Source organism: Canis lupus, chromosome 3 (assembly GCF_048164855.1).
Source record: "Canis lupus baileyi chromosome 3, mCanLup2.hap1, whole genome shotgun sequence".
In the NCBI taxonomy this organism is placed as follows: domain Eukaryota; kingdom Metazoa; phylum Chordata; class Mammalia; order Carnivora; family Canidae; genus Canis; species Canis lupus.
The window spans coordinates 26,481,803-26,501,606 of NC_132840.1; the positions used below are offsets into that span (position 1 = coordinate 26,481,803).

Here is a 19,804-nt window from a genome sequence, read left to right on the forward strand (position 1 = left end):
AAAAAAAAAAAAAAACAGTAAGCTTGACTTTACAAAATAGCATGTTCATTGCAAGAAAGAACAAACACACTTCCTTCCCAAAGCAACCGTCCCTGGCCTGCGAACAGCGCGGGTACCGCTGGATGAGGAGTGACGATCACATTTGTTACTAGTGGAAAGAACGCCCCGTCCCCCACCCCCACACGCCACACGCCACACACCAGCTGGCTGAAAGGAGGGTAACACTAGTCCTAAAAACGCCAGTCGTTCCCTCTGCAGGACGGGACGTCCTAGCCATCTGGCGAGAGCAGGGGCGGCCCCGGCGCGGCGGGCAGGGAAGGGAACGTGGGAGCCCCGGGGTGGAGCCTGGAGGGCGCAGGGGGCGTGGCTCAGGGTGGAGCTCGGGGTCCCGGCGCCTCGCCGCGGGCCGCGGGGCGGACGGTGGAGGGCGCCGGGGCGGGGGGCGAGGGCGGGGTGCGGAGGGCGCTGGGGGCGGGGGCGGGGCAGGGGCGGGGCCTGGGCCGGGCGCGGAGGGGGGGCGGGGCGGGGCCGGGCTGGGACGCGGACCGCGGGCGCGGCGGTGCCCAGACGGCGGTGGCGGCGGGAGCCGCACGCGGCCGGGCCTCCGTCCCAGCGGCGCCGCGGCCCCCTGCCCGCCGGGCCATGCCGCCGCCCGCGCCGCCCACGGAGCTGGTGCCGTCGGAGCGCGCCGTGGTGCTGCTGTCGTGCGCGCTCTCCGCGCTGGGCTCGGGGCTGCTGGTGGCCACGCACGCCCTGTGGCCCGACCTGCGCAGCCGGGCACGGCGCCTGCTGCTCTTCCTGTCGCTGGCGGACCTGCTCTCGGCCGCCTCCTACTTCTACGGGGTGCTGCAGGACTTCGCGGGCCCCTCGTGGGACTGCGTGCTGCAGGGCGCGCTCTCCACCTTCGCCAACACCAGCTCCTTCTTCTGGACCGTGGCCATCGCCCTCTACCTGTACCTCAGCATCGTCCGCGCGGCGCGCGAGCCTCGGACCGGCCGCCTGCTCTGGGCCTTCCACGTCGTCAGGTGTGTGGCAGCAGCGCCGCCCTCCCCGGGACTCCCTCCCGGGCCCTGCCCTCTGCCCCTGTGGGCCTCGCGCCCTTCCGGCGCCCGCGTCTCGGTCGGACCCCTGGGGGGGGCTCACGGGTCAGGTCCGCTCACGTTCCCGGGCGGAGAGGTGGACCTGCCCCGAGCGTCGGCTCAGCCGCCCGGCACCTGCCCGAGAGGTGGGGGCCAGAGCTGGGCTCCCCTAACTTGGAAGCACCTGGAGAGATGGCAGGGACACCTGATGCCTTTTGCCTCCTGCTTCCCTGCTTTCTGGCCGCTCTGCTGCCCTTGCGGAGAGATTCCTCGTTCTCAGGCCGAGAGATGAATTAGGTGATGCTCCAGGAGGGAGAGGGTGGCTGCTCCCGGTGCCACCCTGTGCCCCAGTTGGTGTGATGCGTTCAGCCACTCCCAGGCCAGCTACCCTCTGCCAAATGCAGGGTTTCTGCTGTAAAATTCCCGAAGTACCTTCTTCATTATTTTGTCTTTGCTCATCTCTAGACTCACACGATCTCGAGTTTCTAGGGTTTGGAATCTGAGGGTGAGGTCAGTGGCAGAGGCTGGTCTGGGAGAGGGCCCCCAGCTGCCTGGAGTCTATGAGAGCAGAGTAAACCCAGGCCTTGCCCTGCCCTGCCCTGGCACTAAAGCGCCTCCTCAGGTAACCTTCACCTATGGAAGGTTGGCCCCTTTCTGGTGTAATTTCAAGATTTGAACATCTGATGGTGTCCTGCACCGCACTCAAGGCAGGAATTTTACAGGGCTTGTTTCTCCTTTTCCCTCTCCCAGATACCAGCACCAAATACTGCCCTAATTATAGGCTCTCTCTGTTAAATACTTGAGTGCTTTCCACGGGACCAAACTGAGGACAGTCAGCACTTTGGTAGAGACAGGTCACCTGGGTGTCACAACGGTGAGATCACAAGCCTGCGAGAGTCATTTGACCTCTAGGTCTCAGAACTGCTGGATGAAGGCCAGCTGGTCCCTGGGAAACTAAGTGGCCTGCTTCTCAGCTGTTCATGTCAAAAGTTTTGCAAGGAGCCCACAGTACCTCAGATGCTGCAGAGACCCACAGGGGCTGCCTTTTCTCCCTTTGCCCCCTCTCCACCCTGGCCTCTGCGTATTTCAGAGACCCAGTCTTTGGCAGTCTTGCTGGGTGTGGACAGCATGTACACCAGAGTTCACATGTACTTGAGAAGGAGCCTATGACTGGACCTGTCTTTGCCAAGAATCTTTTCTCTTGTTTTCCCTTCTTAAAAAATATATTGAAAAAAATATTGAAAACAATATTTTTTTAAGTGATGAAGAAAACCTGGTGCATCTTATAGAAAAGGTACATTTCATAATGAACCTGAGTTGGGACTTCCTTCTGTTCAGTCCTAGGGGTGTTTTCTGTGATGCCGAGGGAAAGGCCTCCTAAGAAAGCCCATGTGTCCTCTGTGCTGGCCATAAAAAAGAAGGGAGTTGCTCATCTTGTCTGTTGAATGGGATCCATCAGCTTCTCAAAAGAAAATTACTAGGGTTCCCCAGGTGGCCTTGGACTCTGATCTCAGCAGCTCAGGTTTTGTTTTTTTTTTTTTTTTTTTTGATCAGCTCAGGTTTTGATCTCAGAGTCAGGAGTTCAGGCCCTGCACTGGGCTCTACACTGGATGTGGAACCTACTTAATTTTTTTTTTTTTTTTACCTATATCCAAGCTACAAAGGGAGTTTGACAATTTGTTCTTTGGAGCTCCCTTTCAGAAGTTAGCTCAACTTGCTGGTCTAAGAGAATTGGTAGGAAACCTGTCTAACAGGTTCATTTATTGACCTAGATTCCCCAGGCTGTATTGCTAATGACCTTGCTAAGGGCTCTCCATCAGCTTTCTTTGGTGTTGGAGTTTATAATTTTTTAAGACCTGTTGACATGAGAAATCTCATCTCCAGATGTAGTCTCCATGGTCATCTACTTTTTAACCATTTCAGACAACTGAATATCAGTCCTCATCAAAACTTCAGTTTGGGAAAGTTTTAAAATGTGATAACATAGAGGTTGAGAATGTCTATTGGAGTTTTTATGAAATGATTTCTTTTTAAGATTTTATTTTTAAGTAATGTCTGCACTCAACGTGGGGCTCAAACCCACAACCCCGAGATCAAGAGTTGCGTGCTCTACTAGCCAGGTGCCCCTGAAATGATTTAAAAAAAAAAAAAAAAAAAAAAAACCAAATATCTTGATAAATAGATATAGGAGATATTCAGACAGAAGAGTCAAAATGGCTCATAAATATACACGGGGAAAAGCTGACCCCATCAATAGTCAAAACAATACAAATTATAACAATGAGGTACCATTTTCTCCTTAACTTAGAAAAAAATAGTAAAGTAGAATACTAATATGATAAATGCTGGTAAAACTAGTATTTTATTTTCCTACATTATTATTGGCACTGTAAACTGGAATAATCCACATAGAAAGTATTTGGTTCATACCCCTTGATCCAATAATCCTATTCATAGGGACCTAGTGTAAAGAGATAATCCAAAATACATTCAAAGCCGTAGGTACAAAGGAGTTTGTACAAGAATTTGGAAGCAACCTGAATGTCCAAAAAATAGAGGAGCGATAGGTCACAAACTACACTTCACCAGAAATGTTACACAGCCATCAGATACTGGCTCTGAACTCTGTAAGCCATTTTTAAATGGTTTTTAAATGGTATGCTACAATGTTAAGTGAAAAAAAGCCATTTATAAAAGCGAACCACTACTTCCCAGAAAATGCCTGCACAGACCCCATCATAAGACCTGACCAGGTTCCCTTTACAGAAAGACTTATTTTCTTTGCCCTCTGGGAGAAGGAGGGCAGCTTAGACTTTATCCTCAAGGAAATGGCATTCTTTTTTTTTTTTTATAAATTTTTATTTATTTATGATAGTCACACAGAGAGAGAGAGAGAGACAGAGACAGAGGCTCCATGCACCGGGAGCCCGACGTGGGATTCGATCCCGGGTCTCCAGGATCGCGCCCTGGGCCAAAGGCAGGCGCCAAACCGCTGCACCACCCGGGGATCCTGGAAATGGCATTCTATCACGAGTTGCATCTGGCTCCTGAAGGCTTGCAAAGTGCTGGTTCGTTCCTTAGCTCATTGGCCACCAGTAGCCCTGGGGCCGGGCAGGTTGGTCCTGCCACAGCTGGTGAGACTTGCCCAAGCTCACATGGCCATAAATGAGGGGCTCAGGGTTAGAACTCCGAGGGTCAGTCCTCGGTTTAGGATCCCATCTTGTCTCTTGGCCCAACAATATTTTTTTAATTAAAAAATTTTGGGGACACCTGGGTGGCTCAGTAGTTGAGTGCCTCCCTTCGGCCCAGGGCGTGATCCTGGGGTCCTGGGATCGAGTCCCACATCGGGCTCCCAGCAGGGAGCCTGCTTCTCCCTCTGCCTGTGTCTCTGCCTCTTTCTGTGCCTCTCATGAATAAATAAAATCTTTAGAAGAAATTTTTCTTTCATCATCAAACTCTTTTTTAACTTTCCAGATTTCTGCCATGACAGACATTGTATCCTGTTGGCTTTGTCTTCTGCATTTATTTTTCTGGAACCATTTAAGAGTAGATAGATGTCCCCAGAACCCCTCAGTCCTTTAGTGTGTATTTCCCTAAGCAAGTGTCAGTCTCTTAGGTAACCACACACACCTTCCAGAAGTAGGGAAATGGTATAGCAGGGAATGATGCTATTACCGAGGGTGGACTTTACAGAGATTTTGCCCGTCTTCTGCAGAGATTTCCCCAGTAGCAAAGGGAAACCCTTGGCTTGTGTTTGACTTGTTAGGTCTCTATTCTGCAATCAGCAGTAGTTCTTTCTTGGTATTTCAGGACACTTCTTTGAAGAATACAGGTCCATTGTTTTGCAGAAGGTCCCTCTGCTGGGCTGGCTGGTGCTTCCCCTCGAGTGGTTTCAGGTTTTGCACTTGGGCTGGAATCTAACAGAAGATTCTCACTGCTCCCTCTCCAGGGACTTCGATTTGTTCTGCCTCTGGTGATAATAATTTTGATCACCTGATTAAGGGTGTTGCCTGCCAGTTGTGCACAGCAGTTCCTGTTCTCCTCTTGGTAATTAATAAATATCTTGTCGAGATAAAGATCTTCTTATGCCTCAGACTTTACCCACCCAGTTAGCATGCATTGATCTGACAGTGTTCTGAAGCGAATTTCCTGTTTTTTGTTGCCTTTCTACGGCTGTGTGAGAATACTCAGCATTCAAGGGAAAGTCCTGTATTAAGTCCCTGTCCACTGTACGTGAGCTATTGAGGCAGCCTGACACGGACACCCGATATCTTACAGTCACATGGATGTGCATCTGTGAGCATTTACAATACCTTCTCTGAGAAGGTGCCCAGAAGCTCAGGCCCAGAGCCACTGTGGGTGCCATCAGTTCTTTTCTGGTCAGAAACCATCCCTGCTCCCCTGCTGATGGTGAGCTGCCCCTCAGAAGCAGTTGTCAGAGCGGTGGGCTCCTTCTTCTGAACGAGGCCGGAGCAGGGTCGGTGGACCATCTCCTGCACCTATGTGCCCAGGCACCACCGTAGCAGGTGTCATCCTGTGTCCTGTGAGCAGGGGAGGAAGGCTGGGCTGGGGGGAGCCTCACTGCACCAAATTGGAAGGAAGGGTCCTGGCCAAGCTAGCCACCTCAGGAAGCCATAGGGTTTCTTCTGGCACGAGGTGGGAGCAGATGTGAGCATGACCTCTGGCCCCTGGGCCTACCTGCTCCCACTCCCTGGAGGTTGCCTGGGGGTTCTGGAGGAAGAGTCTGTGGTTCCCAAGCTCACCATCAAGACCCCTGCTTGATGGGGGTGGGGAGTGGGAAGTTCTAATATAGACAAAAGAGGAAGCGAGGGCCACGAAGGGGAAGATCCTCTAAGCTCTTTGATGGGAAACTAGCTCACTGTGGGTCTCAGTGATGGGGCCCCAAGCAGGTGAGTCTGAATGAGGGTTGCATGTAAGCACCTGCATGAACGGTACCCCCATGTCAATCGGTGCTCCCCAAAATAACAAGAGTTGAATTGGCTTTGCTTTTGCCCTCCTAAAAAGTTTTTAGAGGGCACTGCTGCATCGTGAGGTTTCTGTACAGCGTTTTGTGTTCATGGGAAGCTGTCCGCGGCCCCAGGGGCTGTGAGAAAGCAGATGCTGCCCTGGAACCCCCTGCCAGGGCAAGTGCCACTCTGCCCATCCTTACCCGGCATCCAGTCGGTCAGGACCTGGCTGGGCAGGAGAGTGTCTCTGAGCATTGCAGGGTGGGTTTGTGACACCCACCAGCACCAGGGCTGCAGAAGGGGCACCAGGGTGTGTGTATGCGTAAAGTTCCTTTGGACACCCCCCTTCCACACTCCCTTCTGTGCCCAGTGCCACAGAGTGACCTCGTGGTGCCGGGCTAGTGGCCGGCTCCTCAAACTTCTCCCACGACCTACCCCTCTGCCCCACACTCAACAATAAGTGCCCTTTGTTTAGGGAAGAAACCTCCAGGCAGCCACAGGCCTTGTGATTCTCTCCACCAGGCCTGGCTCACTGCAGCTGTGCTTCCCTCTGCACAGCTCTGTCTTGCTCCCAAGAACTCTCTAAATTGGCACATTGTTGCACGGTAGTTTTGTTCTGAAAGCATTTTTTGAGTTAACATTCAAGGTTTTCCGTAGGCCACCCAGCACATAGACCAGGCACTGCTGTTTGTGGGAGAAGACTCTTGTTTCTTTCCCATCAGACGCCAGCCCCCTTGTGGAAACATCTGTAGGAAGAGTGAGGTTTGGGGTGGAGGGAAGAATGCAGGAATCTAACGGTGGAGGTGGATAGACTCTTTGTGCAGAGTCCGATCTGTGTGAAGTGCAACTGTCCCTCTAGGTGTCCCCCACTGTGACTCTGGTAGGAGAGATTTCAGAGACCACTTACCGGCAGAGCTGGGAACTCTAAGGGAAACCCAGAGCATCACTGTCCTGGAGACAGGCCCCCTGCTCAGGGTCAGATGACCAATGGCAGGGAATTCAGGCATTGGGGATGGGATGGCTTACTCACCACCTGGCTAATCCTGTGGTGTTTCTGGTTCTGCTCCCCTGGAGGAGATATAAAAACAAAAGGACACTAGGGCCCCTGGCTGACTTGGTAGGTAGGTCATGCAACCCTCAATCTCAGGGTCTATGAGTTCAAGCCCACGTTGGGCACGGAGATCTGAACGGATTTTTGTTGTTGTTGGTTTACCCCTCCCCTAAGCTTACTGAGGGACCCCACCAGTCCAGATGTGGTGGGATTCCCAGGAACTAGCATGTGTCTCTTCCCCATATTTCGTAGAAAGCTTCCCTAGTCATCTCCTGGGGCTGCCCTAATAATGTACCACAGACAGAGTGGCTTAAACTAGAGAAATCCATTTTCTCATAGTCCTGGAGGCTGGAGGTCCGAGATCAAGGTTGGCAGGGTTGGTTTCCTCTGAGGCCTGTCTCCTTGGCTTGTAGATGGCCATCTACACCTTTGGTCCTCACACAGTCTGCACCTGGTGTGTGTCTGTGTCCTAATCTCTCCACATAAGGTCGACAGTTGTGCTGGATTAGTGCCCATCCTCCAGACCATTCTAATTTAATCACCTCTTTAAAGACCCATCTCCAACTATAGTCACATCCTGAGGTGCTAAGGGTTAGGAGACTTCGACATATGAATTTGGTGGGGACACAACTCAGCTCTTAGCAGCCTCCGAGGGAGGACAAAGCCATCTTGGACTCTGGCCTAGGTTTTCAGGTGAACACAAGCGAGAGGGTGTGGGCTTCTGGTGTCCCTCCAAGTGGGGGATTGTGTCCAGAGTGTGGCCTTTGGGCTTCTTCTATCCAGGTGACCCCAGCACTGCTTCTCCTCGGCCTGAGTTATAGCTTAACAATCTCGGATTTAGAATGTGGGTCACAAGCATCCACACAGAGGCAGGACAATTTGCTCACAGTTCTGGTCTGCCTACATGTGGGTGTCAGGGTGCTTCCTCCAACCACAGGAGTTTCTAGGTCATAATCAACTAAAGCCCATGATTTTTTTCACATGCTGTTATTCAGCTATATTTTACTTGTTCTGATTTTAATTTTTTGGTTGCCAGCTTCTTTATTAGGAGGGAAAATATTACATGGTCTGTGACAGAAATTGGAAGTATGCATTTCTAGAAAGAAGGGATTATGTCACACATGTGTTTCTAGAGTATCTTCCAGATTCACAGTGCCTACAGCTCAGGCCAGCCACCTGGCCAGAGAATGGCTTGGCTTATCTGAGCTTGCCAAAAATATGGACTTTCTCCTCACTCTATAGGTGGAGAACCTGGGACATCTTCAGCTCTTTACCCCTTTTTATCCTCCACCCGATGGCATCCTGGAGCCAGCTGGTGAGACCCAATTATTAAATTTTAGGGCATTTTGTGAGCTGATTATTAAGTATAATCATTAATAAAAACTAAACTATATAAACTTATAAGTTGTATTTAAAAGAGTAGTAAGAGTATTAAAAATTACATCTTAATTATTTTACTGTTATCTGTGCACTTGAGGTTATTTACAACTATCAAATCTATGAGATGGAAATACTGTCAATTACTGTCCATCTGTCCCCAACCACATGTATTGGTGGCTTGAAATTAGTCACAGTGGGAGTATTGCACCATGAAAAACAGCAAGCACCACAGATCAGGGCTTGGTTTATTTTGTTGATTGTGTAGAGTAGAGGTCAGCATACTTTCCCTGTAAAGGACCAGATAATAGGTTTTTTTCAGCTTTACAGGCCATCTGATCTCAATTACAGCTATTCAGCCTCTGCTCTTACAGTTACAATAAAACTTTATTTAAAAAAGCATAAAAAGGGCGCCTAGGTGGCTCAGTGGGTTAAGCATCTGTCTTCAGCTCAGGTCATGATCCCAGAGTCCCTGCTCAGCAGGGAGTCTGCTTTACCTTCTCCCTCTGCACCTGTGTGCATGCTTGTGAGCTCTTTCTCTCAAATAAATAAAAATCTTAAAAAGAAAGAAAGAACAAGAGAAGAAAGAAAGAAAAGAAAGGAAAGGAAAGGAAAGGAAAGGAAAGGAAAGGAAGAAAGGAAGAAGAAAGAAAGAAAGAAAGAAAGAAAGAGAGAGAGAGAGAGAAAGAAAGAAAGGAAAGAAAGAAAGAAAGAAAGAAAGAAAGAAAGAAAGAAAGAAAGAAAGAAAGAAAGAAAGAAAGAAAGAAAAGCAAAACAAAGCAGAGCAGACTCTGGCCAGATTTGGCCTGAGGGCCATAGTTTCCTGGACTCTTTATCTAGATTTGAGAAGATGATAGAGGAAACATCAATAGTCAAAATTATACCTAACAGTATTCCTTGTATGAACTTCAGCAGAGGTGGTAGTCAGATGGGGCAGGCAGGAAGCCAGGTATTTAAGGGGTGAGAAGACATGGTATTGTGGAGCAGGGGGGAAAAAAAGTAGAAATACTCTTCCAGGGTTGGGAAATTAATATCCGATCCCACAAAGAAGTTGCTCCCTAGTCACCATTTGTCTTCTCCCTTAGCTTTTCCTTACTTCACATTTTTCTTATGTGTGAAGAAAAATTAAAGCATAAACAACTTCATGTCATGGAACTACTCTCATTTGCCAACTGCAACCATAGTGTGTTGGCAAAAATTGAGTGCATTCTGTGAGGCTCGATTGGCTATACGGAATTCACCACAAGGACCGTAGTGTGATGTGTTATTACCTGCAGATTGTGTGCTTCACGTCTTTTATATCAGTTAAATTAATAATAAACGTATATGTGCATGCTTACACACGTACATACACAGGCACCGGCATACAAATCCTTTCTGTGTACAGAGCCAGTTGTGAAACACTACCAGCACACCACGGCCCTTACCCATAACTCACAAGTCTGGTAGAGCCTGCTTTGCTGGGTCATTAGCCTCTCCCTCCCTCCCACTCCATTCCCACCCCTCCCTGACATTGCTCCTTACCACCTCCTACTTAAATACCTCCCCAAGCAGCTTCTGGCCATCTGCTGAGGTTCAAACAGTGACTCTGATTGATCAACCCACATTCTTTCTTTCTTTCTTTTTTTTAAATAAAGATTTTATTTATTTGAGAGAGGGCTAGATTGAGGGAGTATGAGGAGGGGAAGCAGGAGGGACAGGGGGAGAGGGAGAAGCAGGGAGCCTGGGATCATGACCAGAGCCAAGGCAGAGGCTTAACTGACTGAGCCACCCAGGCGCCCAATCAACCCACATTCATAACCCTTTAAAGCCTTCTGCCTGTTTGGTCTTCTCTCTGGCTACCTCCCAACACAGACTTAGCTCCAGATGCACCCCAGTAATACAGAAGAAACACTTCGCTTACTAGCTTTCCTAGGACAAGCCTGAAGTCACAGAATGGATCTGTCTCTGTGGGGGGCCCAGGTCTCCCGTGAGGGACGTCAGGAAGGAGGAATCACTGCCTGTGAGTGCCTGCCCTGGGCGCACCCTGTGTGCTTACTTCCAGCCGGGAAGGCGCCCCTCCAGCCCCTGCCCATCCTCCTGCAGGGTGAGGCTCTCTATACACCATGCTTTTCCCCATTGCAGGATTCCTTGGAGGAGCCCCGTAAACCATAAAGCCATGAGTAGCAAGACAACTAAAAGCTTTTTACTTCCTTTTCAATGACAATATGTTCATGCCTTGAAGAGCTAAGGAGCAGATTGGGTCACTTGCCACAAACTTCACCCATTCAGCAGGTCCCTGTTCTGTTCCTACCAGGCGCCAGGCACTGTTCTAGATGCTGGAAAGAGCAGTGCACCTGCCCTCATGGAGCTCTTTGTTGTGACACGTTGTCCTCAGATGCCCCCAGGATGGCATGAGTTTTTTTGTTTTGTTTTAAAGATTTTATGTATTTATTCATGAGACACACACACACACACAGAGAGAGAGAGAGAGAGAGAGAGAGACATAGGCAGAGGGAGAAGCAGGTTCCCTGGGAGGAGCCTGATGCGGAACTCAATCCCAGGACCCCGGGATCATGACCCAAGCCAAAGGCAGACGCTCAACCACTGAGCCACTCAGATGCCCCTAAATGGAAACCCTATATTATGACAGAACAGTTTGACGCTAATATATGTCCACTTCACAAATAAGTAACTGATAGAACAAGCATCTAAAGTGGACAGACTCCTGAGGGTAACTTGGTACCTTTCTCATCACCCTTTAACTTCTGTGGGGTTTTTGTCCCTTTTGACCTGACTGAACACAGCACTTCTCATTCTGGCAAGACTAACACTCAACTTTGGTCTCATCAACTGTTCTACAACTTTCTCTCTAAAAGAGCTGCTACTGGCCGGCTCAGTGGAAAGGCATACTACTCTTGATCTCGGGGTTGTGAGTTCTAGCCCCCCATTGGGTATAGAGAGAATCCTTAAGTAAATAAATAAAACTTAACTTTAAAAAAGCAGCTGTTGGGGGATCCCTAGGTGGCTCAGCAGTTTGGCGCCTGCCTTCGGCCCGGGGCATGGTCCTGGAGCCCTGGGATCAAGTCCCACATCAGACTCCCTGCATGGAGCCTGCTTCTCCCTCTGCCTGTGTCTCTGCCTCTCTCTCTCTCTCTCTCTCTCTCTCCCCCATGAATAAATAAGTAAAATCTTAAAAAAATAAAACAGCTAGGGGCAGCTCCCTAGGTGGCTCAGCAGTTTAGCACCGCCTTCGGCCCAGGGCATGATCCTAGAGACCCAGGATCAAGTCCCACGTCGGGCTCCCTGTGTAGAGCCTGCTTCTCCTTCTGCCTGCGTCTCTGCCTCTCTCTCTCTCTCTCTCTCTCTCTCTCTCTGTCTCATGAATAAATAAATAATTTTTTTTTTAAACAGCTATTGCTCACACAGCTCTCAGGATACAACCAATTTCTGACCTCAGGGTTTTACTGATGACATGTCCTGTTTACATACTGCTCGTCTCCCAGCAACTGACCTGGGACATAGGCCCATAGGCCCGTGTGTACTCTTCCCAGGGGCAGGAACCACATGGGCCTCACACGTTCCTGGCACCTGCACTATAGGCCAGAGTCCTGGGACGTCGGACACGACTCACGGCAGCAGCGGTCAGACACAACAACACACTTACCGGTGCCCCAGACGTACACCAGTCAGTTTATTCTCATGACAACCTACTCTGCTCTAGGCACCGTCACCATCCCCCACTTGGTGGAGAAAAACACTGCTGCGTTGAGGCCAAGTCAGAGTGGGGCCTGCTTGAACCCTGTTCCTTGCATGGCTGCCCAAACTCCTAACCACCTCACTATCCCACCATGAAACCTCTGTGGGTCCCCTGGCCCATTTAAAATGCTTCACAAGCAGCCTGGTGTGGGGACACTGGGAACCTTGGGGCTCAGCTCTCATCTGGCTGTGTTGCCGTCAGGATGCGCTCTCAAAAAGTCAGCCTGGTGCTGCCCTAAGAGGGGGCCCCTGCCCCAGGCCTTATGCTTCAGAGGCCACCTGTGACCTTTGCCAGGAATACCCTTCCCATAGAGCAAGGAGTCCTCAGGCCCAGAGAGATGTGCCCACCCAAGCCCCTGTTCCCCCTCCTAGATCCTGCTGCAGGTGCACAGGACCCTAGCATTCCCTCCCAGGCAACCCCAAGCTGCCAGTGCATGCACCCCTGGGCCCAGGTGGCCACGGGGGCTGTGTGGGTGAGACATGGGTGCATGGGCTGGTGTACGCTGGCATGCAGGCCAGCCTGGGGGCAGGAAGGAGCTACCCTCGCCATGCCACAGCATTCTCACACCAATCACCAAGGAGCCCAGCAATTCTGAATGAGAACCCGGCCTCTGAGGGATGGTGGTGGGGGGCATCTGTCAGGCAGGAGGCCAGGACATCCCTGTGTCCTCTTACCCAGGCTCTGCGACATTAGGGTGGGCCTGGCAGGGCTTGGGCAGAGCGGGGCTAGGTTGGGGGAGTTGACGACTCCTGCCTTGCTTTCTCCAGGGATGCTATGTGGTCCAAGGTTTGGAGAGCACAGCGGCCAGTGGCATTGCCCCTGCTGGCTTTGTTGGGAGCCTGACCTGCTGCCTCCTGTCTGCCCCTTGTTCCTCAGCTGGGGGGTCCCGCTGGCCATCACCGTGGCAGCTGTCGCTCTAAAGAAGATTGGCTACGATGCCTCGGACGTGTCAGTCGGCTGGTGCTGGATCGACCTGGAGGCGGAGGACCGCATCCTGTGGATGCTGCTGACCGGAAAGCTCTGGGAGATGCTGGCCTATGTCACGCTGCCCGTCCTCTACCTCCTCATCAGGAAGCACATAAACAGGGCGGTAGGTACCTGCCTCCCCCCACCCCACCCCCAGCCCCCTATTCTAGAACTTTCTGGGGCCACTGTGCCCTAGCAGCCTGGTGCTGGGCTCGACCACTTGGGGGACAGGCCAGGGTGACGCATCATGGGCTGTCTGGTTTGCTAATTATGCAGCCCTGGCAGGGGTGGGTCCTGTCATTTCTCCATCACGGACAAGGGAGTAGAGGCTGGCGGAGGCTAAGGGCCCCCTAGGCTCACCCAGACCGTGAAGCCCAGGCCACTGCGGCCACTGCCACTGCGTGTGGAGTCCAGGAGGGGAGCAGCGGCCTGTGTTCTGGGCCAGGCCTCTGCTGCCCTCTCCTGGCAGGCCGCCGGGCTTGCTCCACCGGGAGGGGAGTGCCGCTGCCGGGAAGCAGCATCCAGATCACTGAGCCGCCGTGGCCCCGGGAGACGAGGGCGTGAGATCCCGGAACGGGCCACAGGATGCCTCAACCGCATTCCCTGTGGTCACTGAAAATGTGTCATCAATGCAGACTCTTCGGGGTCTCAGGAGCTCAGCAGGAGCCCGGCTGGCTGGAAATTCCAGGCAAGAAAGGTTTTCCTCTGGTGACGTGGAAAATCCTTCCTTGTCCCTGACTGCGGGCTCTGGGCTCTGCAGGCCGAGGCGCTGCGCGGCTGCTCATGGTGGGGCTGCCAGGGGCTGCGTGGTGGGGCTGCTGGGCGTGGGGGCAGGGTGGGATGGGGGGAAGGGTGGGAGAGTACTGAAGGGGCCCCGAGCCCAGGCCCCAGGGCACCACGGCCATGCTGGGCTTTCTCTTTGCCCCATTTTTCAGGGGCTGAAGCTGCAGGGGGGGTATGCCCCCCTTTATTCTTTCGGGGTGTATGTGACATGGCAGCCATTTCTGAGTTCGTAGGGTGCTTGTTCCCTGCGGCTCCTGCCTGTGGCTTCTGGAGTCTAGACTTCGGGTTCTCTTTTCACTCTGAAATTTCCCGGCCTTGCCACCTCCCTGCCCCCCTCTTCTGCTACTGCTGGAGTTGCTGAGCGGTCCTGAGGGGCTTAGTGATTGGTTTGAAATCCATCTTCTTGCTGGTCTCCTGCCTGGGCTGGGGACACCCTTCTTGGCTCCTTTTCTTCCCTGGAAAGGTTCTGGGCTCCCAGATGAAGCATCCCAGGCTGTCCGTCTGCAGCCGCCCTTCCATGCACCCCTCTTCCTTGCCCTTCCAGGGTGACCTGGAGCTGTGCCTGGGAGCCCAGCCCCCATGGGAGAACAGATCCTGTCTTACAATCCTGCAAGTGTTTCCAGAAAACCGGAAGACTAGTGGGCAGGGAGGGGTAGGGGTTGTTCCCTGCCTCTAGCTAGGAAGGAGAGCTAAGAATAAGTGAGCTGGGGGCACTCCAGTGGCTCAATTGGTTAATTGGCCAACTCTCTTGGTTTCAGCTCAGGTCAAGATCTCCCAGGGTCATGGGATCAAGCCTCTCGTGGGGGTCTGTGCTGAGCACAGAGTGCTTCAGATTTCTCTCCCTTCTCTACTCCTCTTTCATGCACTCTCTCTCTAAAATAAATAAAAATAAAATTTTGAAAAAAAAAATAAGTGACTTGGAGCAAGCTTTACAAAGAAGAGTTGCCAGGGTATGTGGCTTCTCTCCACACGTGGGCTTTCAGTGTCCCAGACACTGGACCAGGCTCAGAAACACATCTTTGTTATGAATAGCTGCATCTATGGCTACAAATTCAGTTGTGATCTACAGATGGAGCCTCCCCCTTCCTCTCACTGAAGGTGTTCCCAGGAGTGGGGAAGTACAAAGCCCGCGCCTGCTCCCCTGTCCTTTCTGCCCCAGCTTTGGATAGAGCCCCTCCTTCACAGGCCTCTGCCCTGGGGGAGCTTGCATTCTGGAGGGGGAAGGCAGGACAATAATAGGCAACAGGCCTGATAAACAAAGATGAGTAACTTCTAGGAAGGAGGATGTTAAGAGCTACAAAAAAAGGGGGGGGGACAAAACTAATTAACTGAATCTGGGGACAGGACTACCTGGAAAATGCCTTTGCCCTTGAAAGGAGGTTGTCAGGATAGGCCTCCTCCAGGGGGTGACATCGAGCAAAGATAGGCAGGATGAGTGGCTCACCCGTGTTCTCCTCGGTCCCTGCACAGCACGAGGCGCTCTCCGAGTACCGGCCCATCCTCTCCGAGGCGCACCAGCTTCAGCGCCGCGCCTCCGTGGCCGATAAGAAGCTGATCCTCATCCCGCTCATCTTCATCTGCCTCCGGGTCTGGAGCACCGTGCGATTCGTCTTGACCCTCTGCGGCTCCCCAGCGGTGCGGTCGCCTGTGCTGGTCGTTCTGCACGTATGCAGGCCTGCCCTCCCTGGCCCTTGCTGCTCTGGCTCTGGTGCAGGGTTAGATCCCCCCCTCCCCAAGCCCCCATCCCCCACAAAGTGGGTGCATCCCAGCACACCAGCCATCCTGGGACTGGCAGGAATCTCGGCTCCACGGTGCCTTCCTTTCTGCCTGAGACCCAATGGGGGAGTCTCAGTGAGAGGGTGGAAGGGCAGTGAGGCTCAGGCACAGCCCAGGGGCATTAAGGGGCCCTCTGGTGGCCTGGGAATGGCCCGAGAGCTGCCTTGATCCTGTCCTTCCCAATACAGAAGACCTGCAGCTAGGGGGCTGAATACCAGCTTCGGTGGGTGGAGGACAGGGTTCTGGGGTCCGAAGCACTTTCTGGTCTGTGTGTGTGTGTGTGTGTGTGTGTGAGAGAGAGAGAGAGAGAGAGAGAGAGAGAGAGAGACCGCCTCCAGCTTGGGCACTCATGCCTCTCCTTTCCTCCCCTCCCCAGGGTATTGGGAACACGTTTCAGGGCGGCGCCAATTGCATCATGTTCGTCCTCTGCACCCAGGCCGTCAGAACTCGGCTCTTCTCTGTTTGCTCCTGCTGCTCTTCCCAGCCGTCTACAGAGAGCCCGACTGGCCCCCCCAAGGCTCCTGCACCCTCCAAGACAGGAGACTCTCAGGGATCCAGACGTACCCCAGATGAACTTCCAAGCACCTGAGCTTTTCCCTTCCTAGTTCTATACAGGTGCTGCCTCCCTGGGAACAGGTGGCTCTATGAGTCCCTGCTGCAGGGAGTGGGGGTGGGCATCTGCTGGCACTTTAAGCCTCTGCTTTTGAAGCTCTTGACCCCCCAGTGGGGCAGCAGCCATGAACTCAGCTTCTTCTACCTCCTAGACCCTCGGTAGCACATACCCACTTGCCCCCATGTCTGGCTGCACTCAGGAGTACTTGTCTGCAGTGAGATTGCATGCAGGTTGGCAGTGAGATTGGCACATGGTCACTGTTAGGTTGCCCTAATAGATGTCCACTGGTCATCAGCCTCATGACCACACAGCACTATTTACAGTTCGAGGGACCCACACCTGTGGGAAAGGCACAAAGAAATATGTATACCTTGCATCTATCCTAAATAAAATGCCAGGGGTTGCCAGAGATGCATCCCCCACTTAGATGTGACGAAGCAGATTTTGGGTTTGTCAGGGCATTGAGATTTCCTGGAGAGCCTAGCTTTGCTGGTCAGCAAAAGAGCCATTTCCCTTTAACCAGGTTGAAGGTTTCCAGGTGACTACCATGACTCTAGCACAATCACTCTGGACAGCTGGTCCCCTTGGGGCCTCCCACATTCTCTGTATGGGTTGCCAACCCTTGATGCAGATTGTGCTTGCATTTTGAGCCCAGAATCCAGACTCTTGCCTCCAGTGGTCACTTTAAAATACAGGTTCCCTTCTCCAGTGCAAGAGCTGGAACAGGTACAAGAAGAGGTATTACGGGGAATCCCTGTGGGTGCCTGCTGCCTCTCGCATCTGTTCTCCTGAAGACTGGAACAGGGAGAGCTGGTGAGGGATCGGCTGATTCACTTCCTGGCTTGTTTTTTTATAGGAAAGGTGACCAGAGAGTTGGTGAATGATCCACAGACAGATTCCTCCCTGTTGGTTGGGGGAAGTGACACAGGCATCTTGGGGTGATTATTTACATTTAAAAGAAAAGGATTTAAAATAAGCATCCACATCTTTGTATTCGTGGCTCCTCCACCAACATTTCCTCTAATTTCAGAAAACAGTTTCTCTGTTACGTCACAGAAGCCACTGGCAAAGATGGCAGGTGTCTGCGTCACCGCAGGAGGCGTGGGGAGAAGTATAACTCTAGCCTATAGGTGTCCCTCCCTTGGGTTTGGTCAGAACTCTGCAAAACCAAGATGACCTTCTGAACCTGTAAAACCGGTCTGGATTAAAGCCAAAGCCTCACCATACTGCTGATTCCTATTTTATTCTCAGAAGCAAAATCTGTCAGAGGAAGAGAATCTGAAGGGAGGAGTCATTGAAAGAACTAGATAAAAAATACTCATTTTTGGTTTCCCCACCCCCTTTTTTTAAAGGTTTCTTTATGAAAATCAGCAGAAGGTGATCATCCCTTTAGGACTCCTGGGCTGCCCTACAGAAAGCTACCTGTCATAGGGCAATCTCCTAACAGAAATGGCCAATAGAAGGGGAATCCAGGGGTCCCCTAAAGACAAGACGGCAGATCATGGGCACATGGCTTCTAGAATGGAGCAGAAATTCAGGAAGTTACTTGCTTCAAGAGAGAAAACGGTTCAGAGCTGAGTTAGCCTGTGGGCCACAGAGGATGAAAAGAAAATAGAGCCTGCTCGGAAGAGGGCCCCGGAGTCCTTGGCTTAGACTGCAGCGCCTGGCGGGTGTGGCTTCCACAGGACTGGGGACACTGGGTGTCCCCAGGCAGGCCGCTGTCAGGAAGGGCCGGCAGAGGGACGAGGGGCTCAGGAGACTCTCTGGGGCTCCCTCAAGTTCTCATTCCACTTGTTTGATGCCGCTGCTGTGCTGTCTGCTTTTGTAACAACCACCTAAATGTTACCCCTGGATATTTCCATTTCCACTCCCCCTGCTGCCTGCCCAGCTGTGCTGAGGGCCCAGGTGTTCCCATGATTGGTGGAGACCATGTGGGCAGGGGAGGGGTGCGTCCCAGTGCCTTGGCCTGAGGCCAGGGGCCCGGGTGAGGGGTTGGGGAGGCTCTGGCTGGATCTCTGTGGGGTTCAGAACTCGAAGATGATGGGGGCAAAGTCATATCTTAGGAGTCCGGGAGGGGCTCCTGCTTTCCGATCAGAGCAAGAGAGGCTTCCTCTCGAACTTTGCTCGGCCCCCTCCGTGGGTTTCTTTCTCTTCCATCAGCCTTGCTCATGTTCCCGCACCTGTGTCCTCCCTTACTGACGTGTAACTCAGCCAGGACAGATGCTACGGCCTCATCCGTGTGTCCTCAGCCCAGAGCCTTCTCTTCTCAGGCACTTTCTGCCTTTCTGTGCTTCTCAGTTGTTTATGTTTGTTTTGTCTTTTAATGAAGTAGTATTTGGCCGGGGCTGAGGGTGCACACAGAGCGCTTCTTATGTACACAACGACAAGAAACCTTCTACGAGAAACGTTTTACAAACTTCCTGTCATGGCATAATAACAGTTGTGAGGTCTTTGGGGCCTGTGCAAAACTGTATCGAAACCCTGATCATCTTGGGTTGAAGCCAAAGTCTCCCTATTTTAACTTAAATAAAATAATTATTTTTTCTTTCGCGTGTTTGGTAAACTGATTTCCCGTGGCCCGGTTGGGGATTGAGGTGGGCCCAGACTAGCCTATGCTCTGGGGCAGCTCCAGAGCCTTCTATACACCTGAGACCTGGAAACAAGACCTGGGCCCTTCTCCATGGGCAAACGCAGTCAAGTTGGGGGAACCCTATTGGCTCAACCATCTTCTCCTGAGTTCACCTGACAGGGTCTCAGGTGTATGAGGGGCAGGCAGGGAATGAGGACTTTAGATACAGATTCCTGGGCCCTGTCCCATATGAGGATCAGCAGATCCAGATTCCAAGGACCTGCAGCTTGGAGCTAAACTCCCATTAGCCAGACACTCTAGCACCAAGTCACTGACCCTGTTCCTGCCCTGCACCATTTTATCACGGCACAGCGGGACTCACGGCAATGGTAGCTACAGGCTGCCCAGTGGCTGGGACTGCTGGGACATTCCAGGGCTCTTCTCTGAAAGTAACAGCCATCCAAAAACTGGCCACCGGACGGCAGCCCGGCCCTCAGAATTGGGCTCTAACTGCTCAACCTTGGGAACTTTGCTCCCCAGGGTGCTGCTCGTTTCTTTGTTACACTTTCTGGGTTTTGTGACATTAATGAGCACATGAAAAGATGATCCACGTCATGTATCATCAGGGTAATATAATTTTTTTTTTTTTATGATGGTCACAGAGAAAGAGAGAGAGAGAGAGGGTCAGAGACACAGGCAGAGGGAGAAGCAGGCTCCATGCACCGGGAGCCCGACGTGGGATTCGATCCCAGGTCTCCAGGATCGCGCCCTGGGCCAAAGGCAGGCGCCAAACCGCTGCGCCACCCAGGGATCCCAGGGTAATATAAATTTAAACAATGGGATACCAAGGTGCCAGGATGGCTGAGTGGGTTAAGCGCCTGCCT

At 52.1% G+C, this 19,804-nt stretch overlaps 1 protein-coding gene across 2 annotated transcripts; it reads left to right on the forward strand.

Annotated features, from left to right (window-relative positions):
* Positions 1-612: 612 nt before the first annotated feature.
* On the forward strand, positions 613-18,896 carry GPR157 (G protein-coupled receptor 157). 2 transcript variants are annotated; one of them, XM_072819764.1, is made up of 4 exons: positions 613-1,025; positions 13,090-13,303; positions 15,433-15,677; positions 16,115-18,896. In XM_072819764.1, the coding sequence occupies exons 1-4, from the start codon at positions 643-645 to the stop codon at positions 16,341-16,343; spliced, it is 1,071 nt and encodes a 356-aa protein (XP_072675865.1). In that variant the 5' UTR covers positions 613-642; the 3' UTR covers positions 16,344-18,896. The 2 variants fall into 2 exon arrangements, with proteins under 2 accessions (XP_072675865.1, XP_072675866.1); XM_072819765.1 differs by having other exon boundaries at positions 15,433-15,627.
* Positions 18,897-19,804: the final 908 nt, after the last annotated feature.

Coding starts and splice junctions, on each gene's coding strand:
- GPR157 (XM_072819764.1), top strand. CDS start 643: ATGCCGCCGCCCGCGCCGCCCACGGAGCTGGTGCCGTCGGAGCGCGCC. Junction 1,026..13,089: donor TGGGCCTTCCACGTCGTCAG/GTGTGTGGCAGC, acceptor CTTGTTCCTCAG/CTGGGGGGTCCCGCTGGCCA. Junction 15,678..16,114: donor TGCTCTGGCTCTGGTGCAGG/GTTAGATCCCCC, acceptor TCCCCTCCCCAG/GGTATTGGGAACACGTTTCA.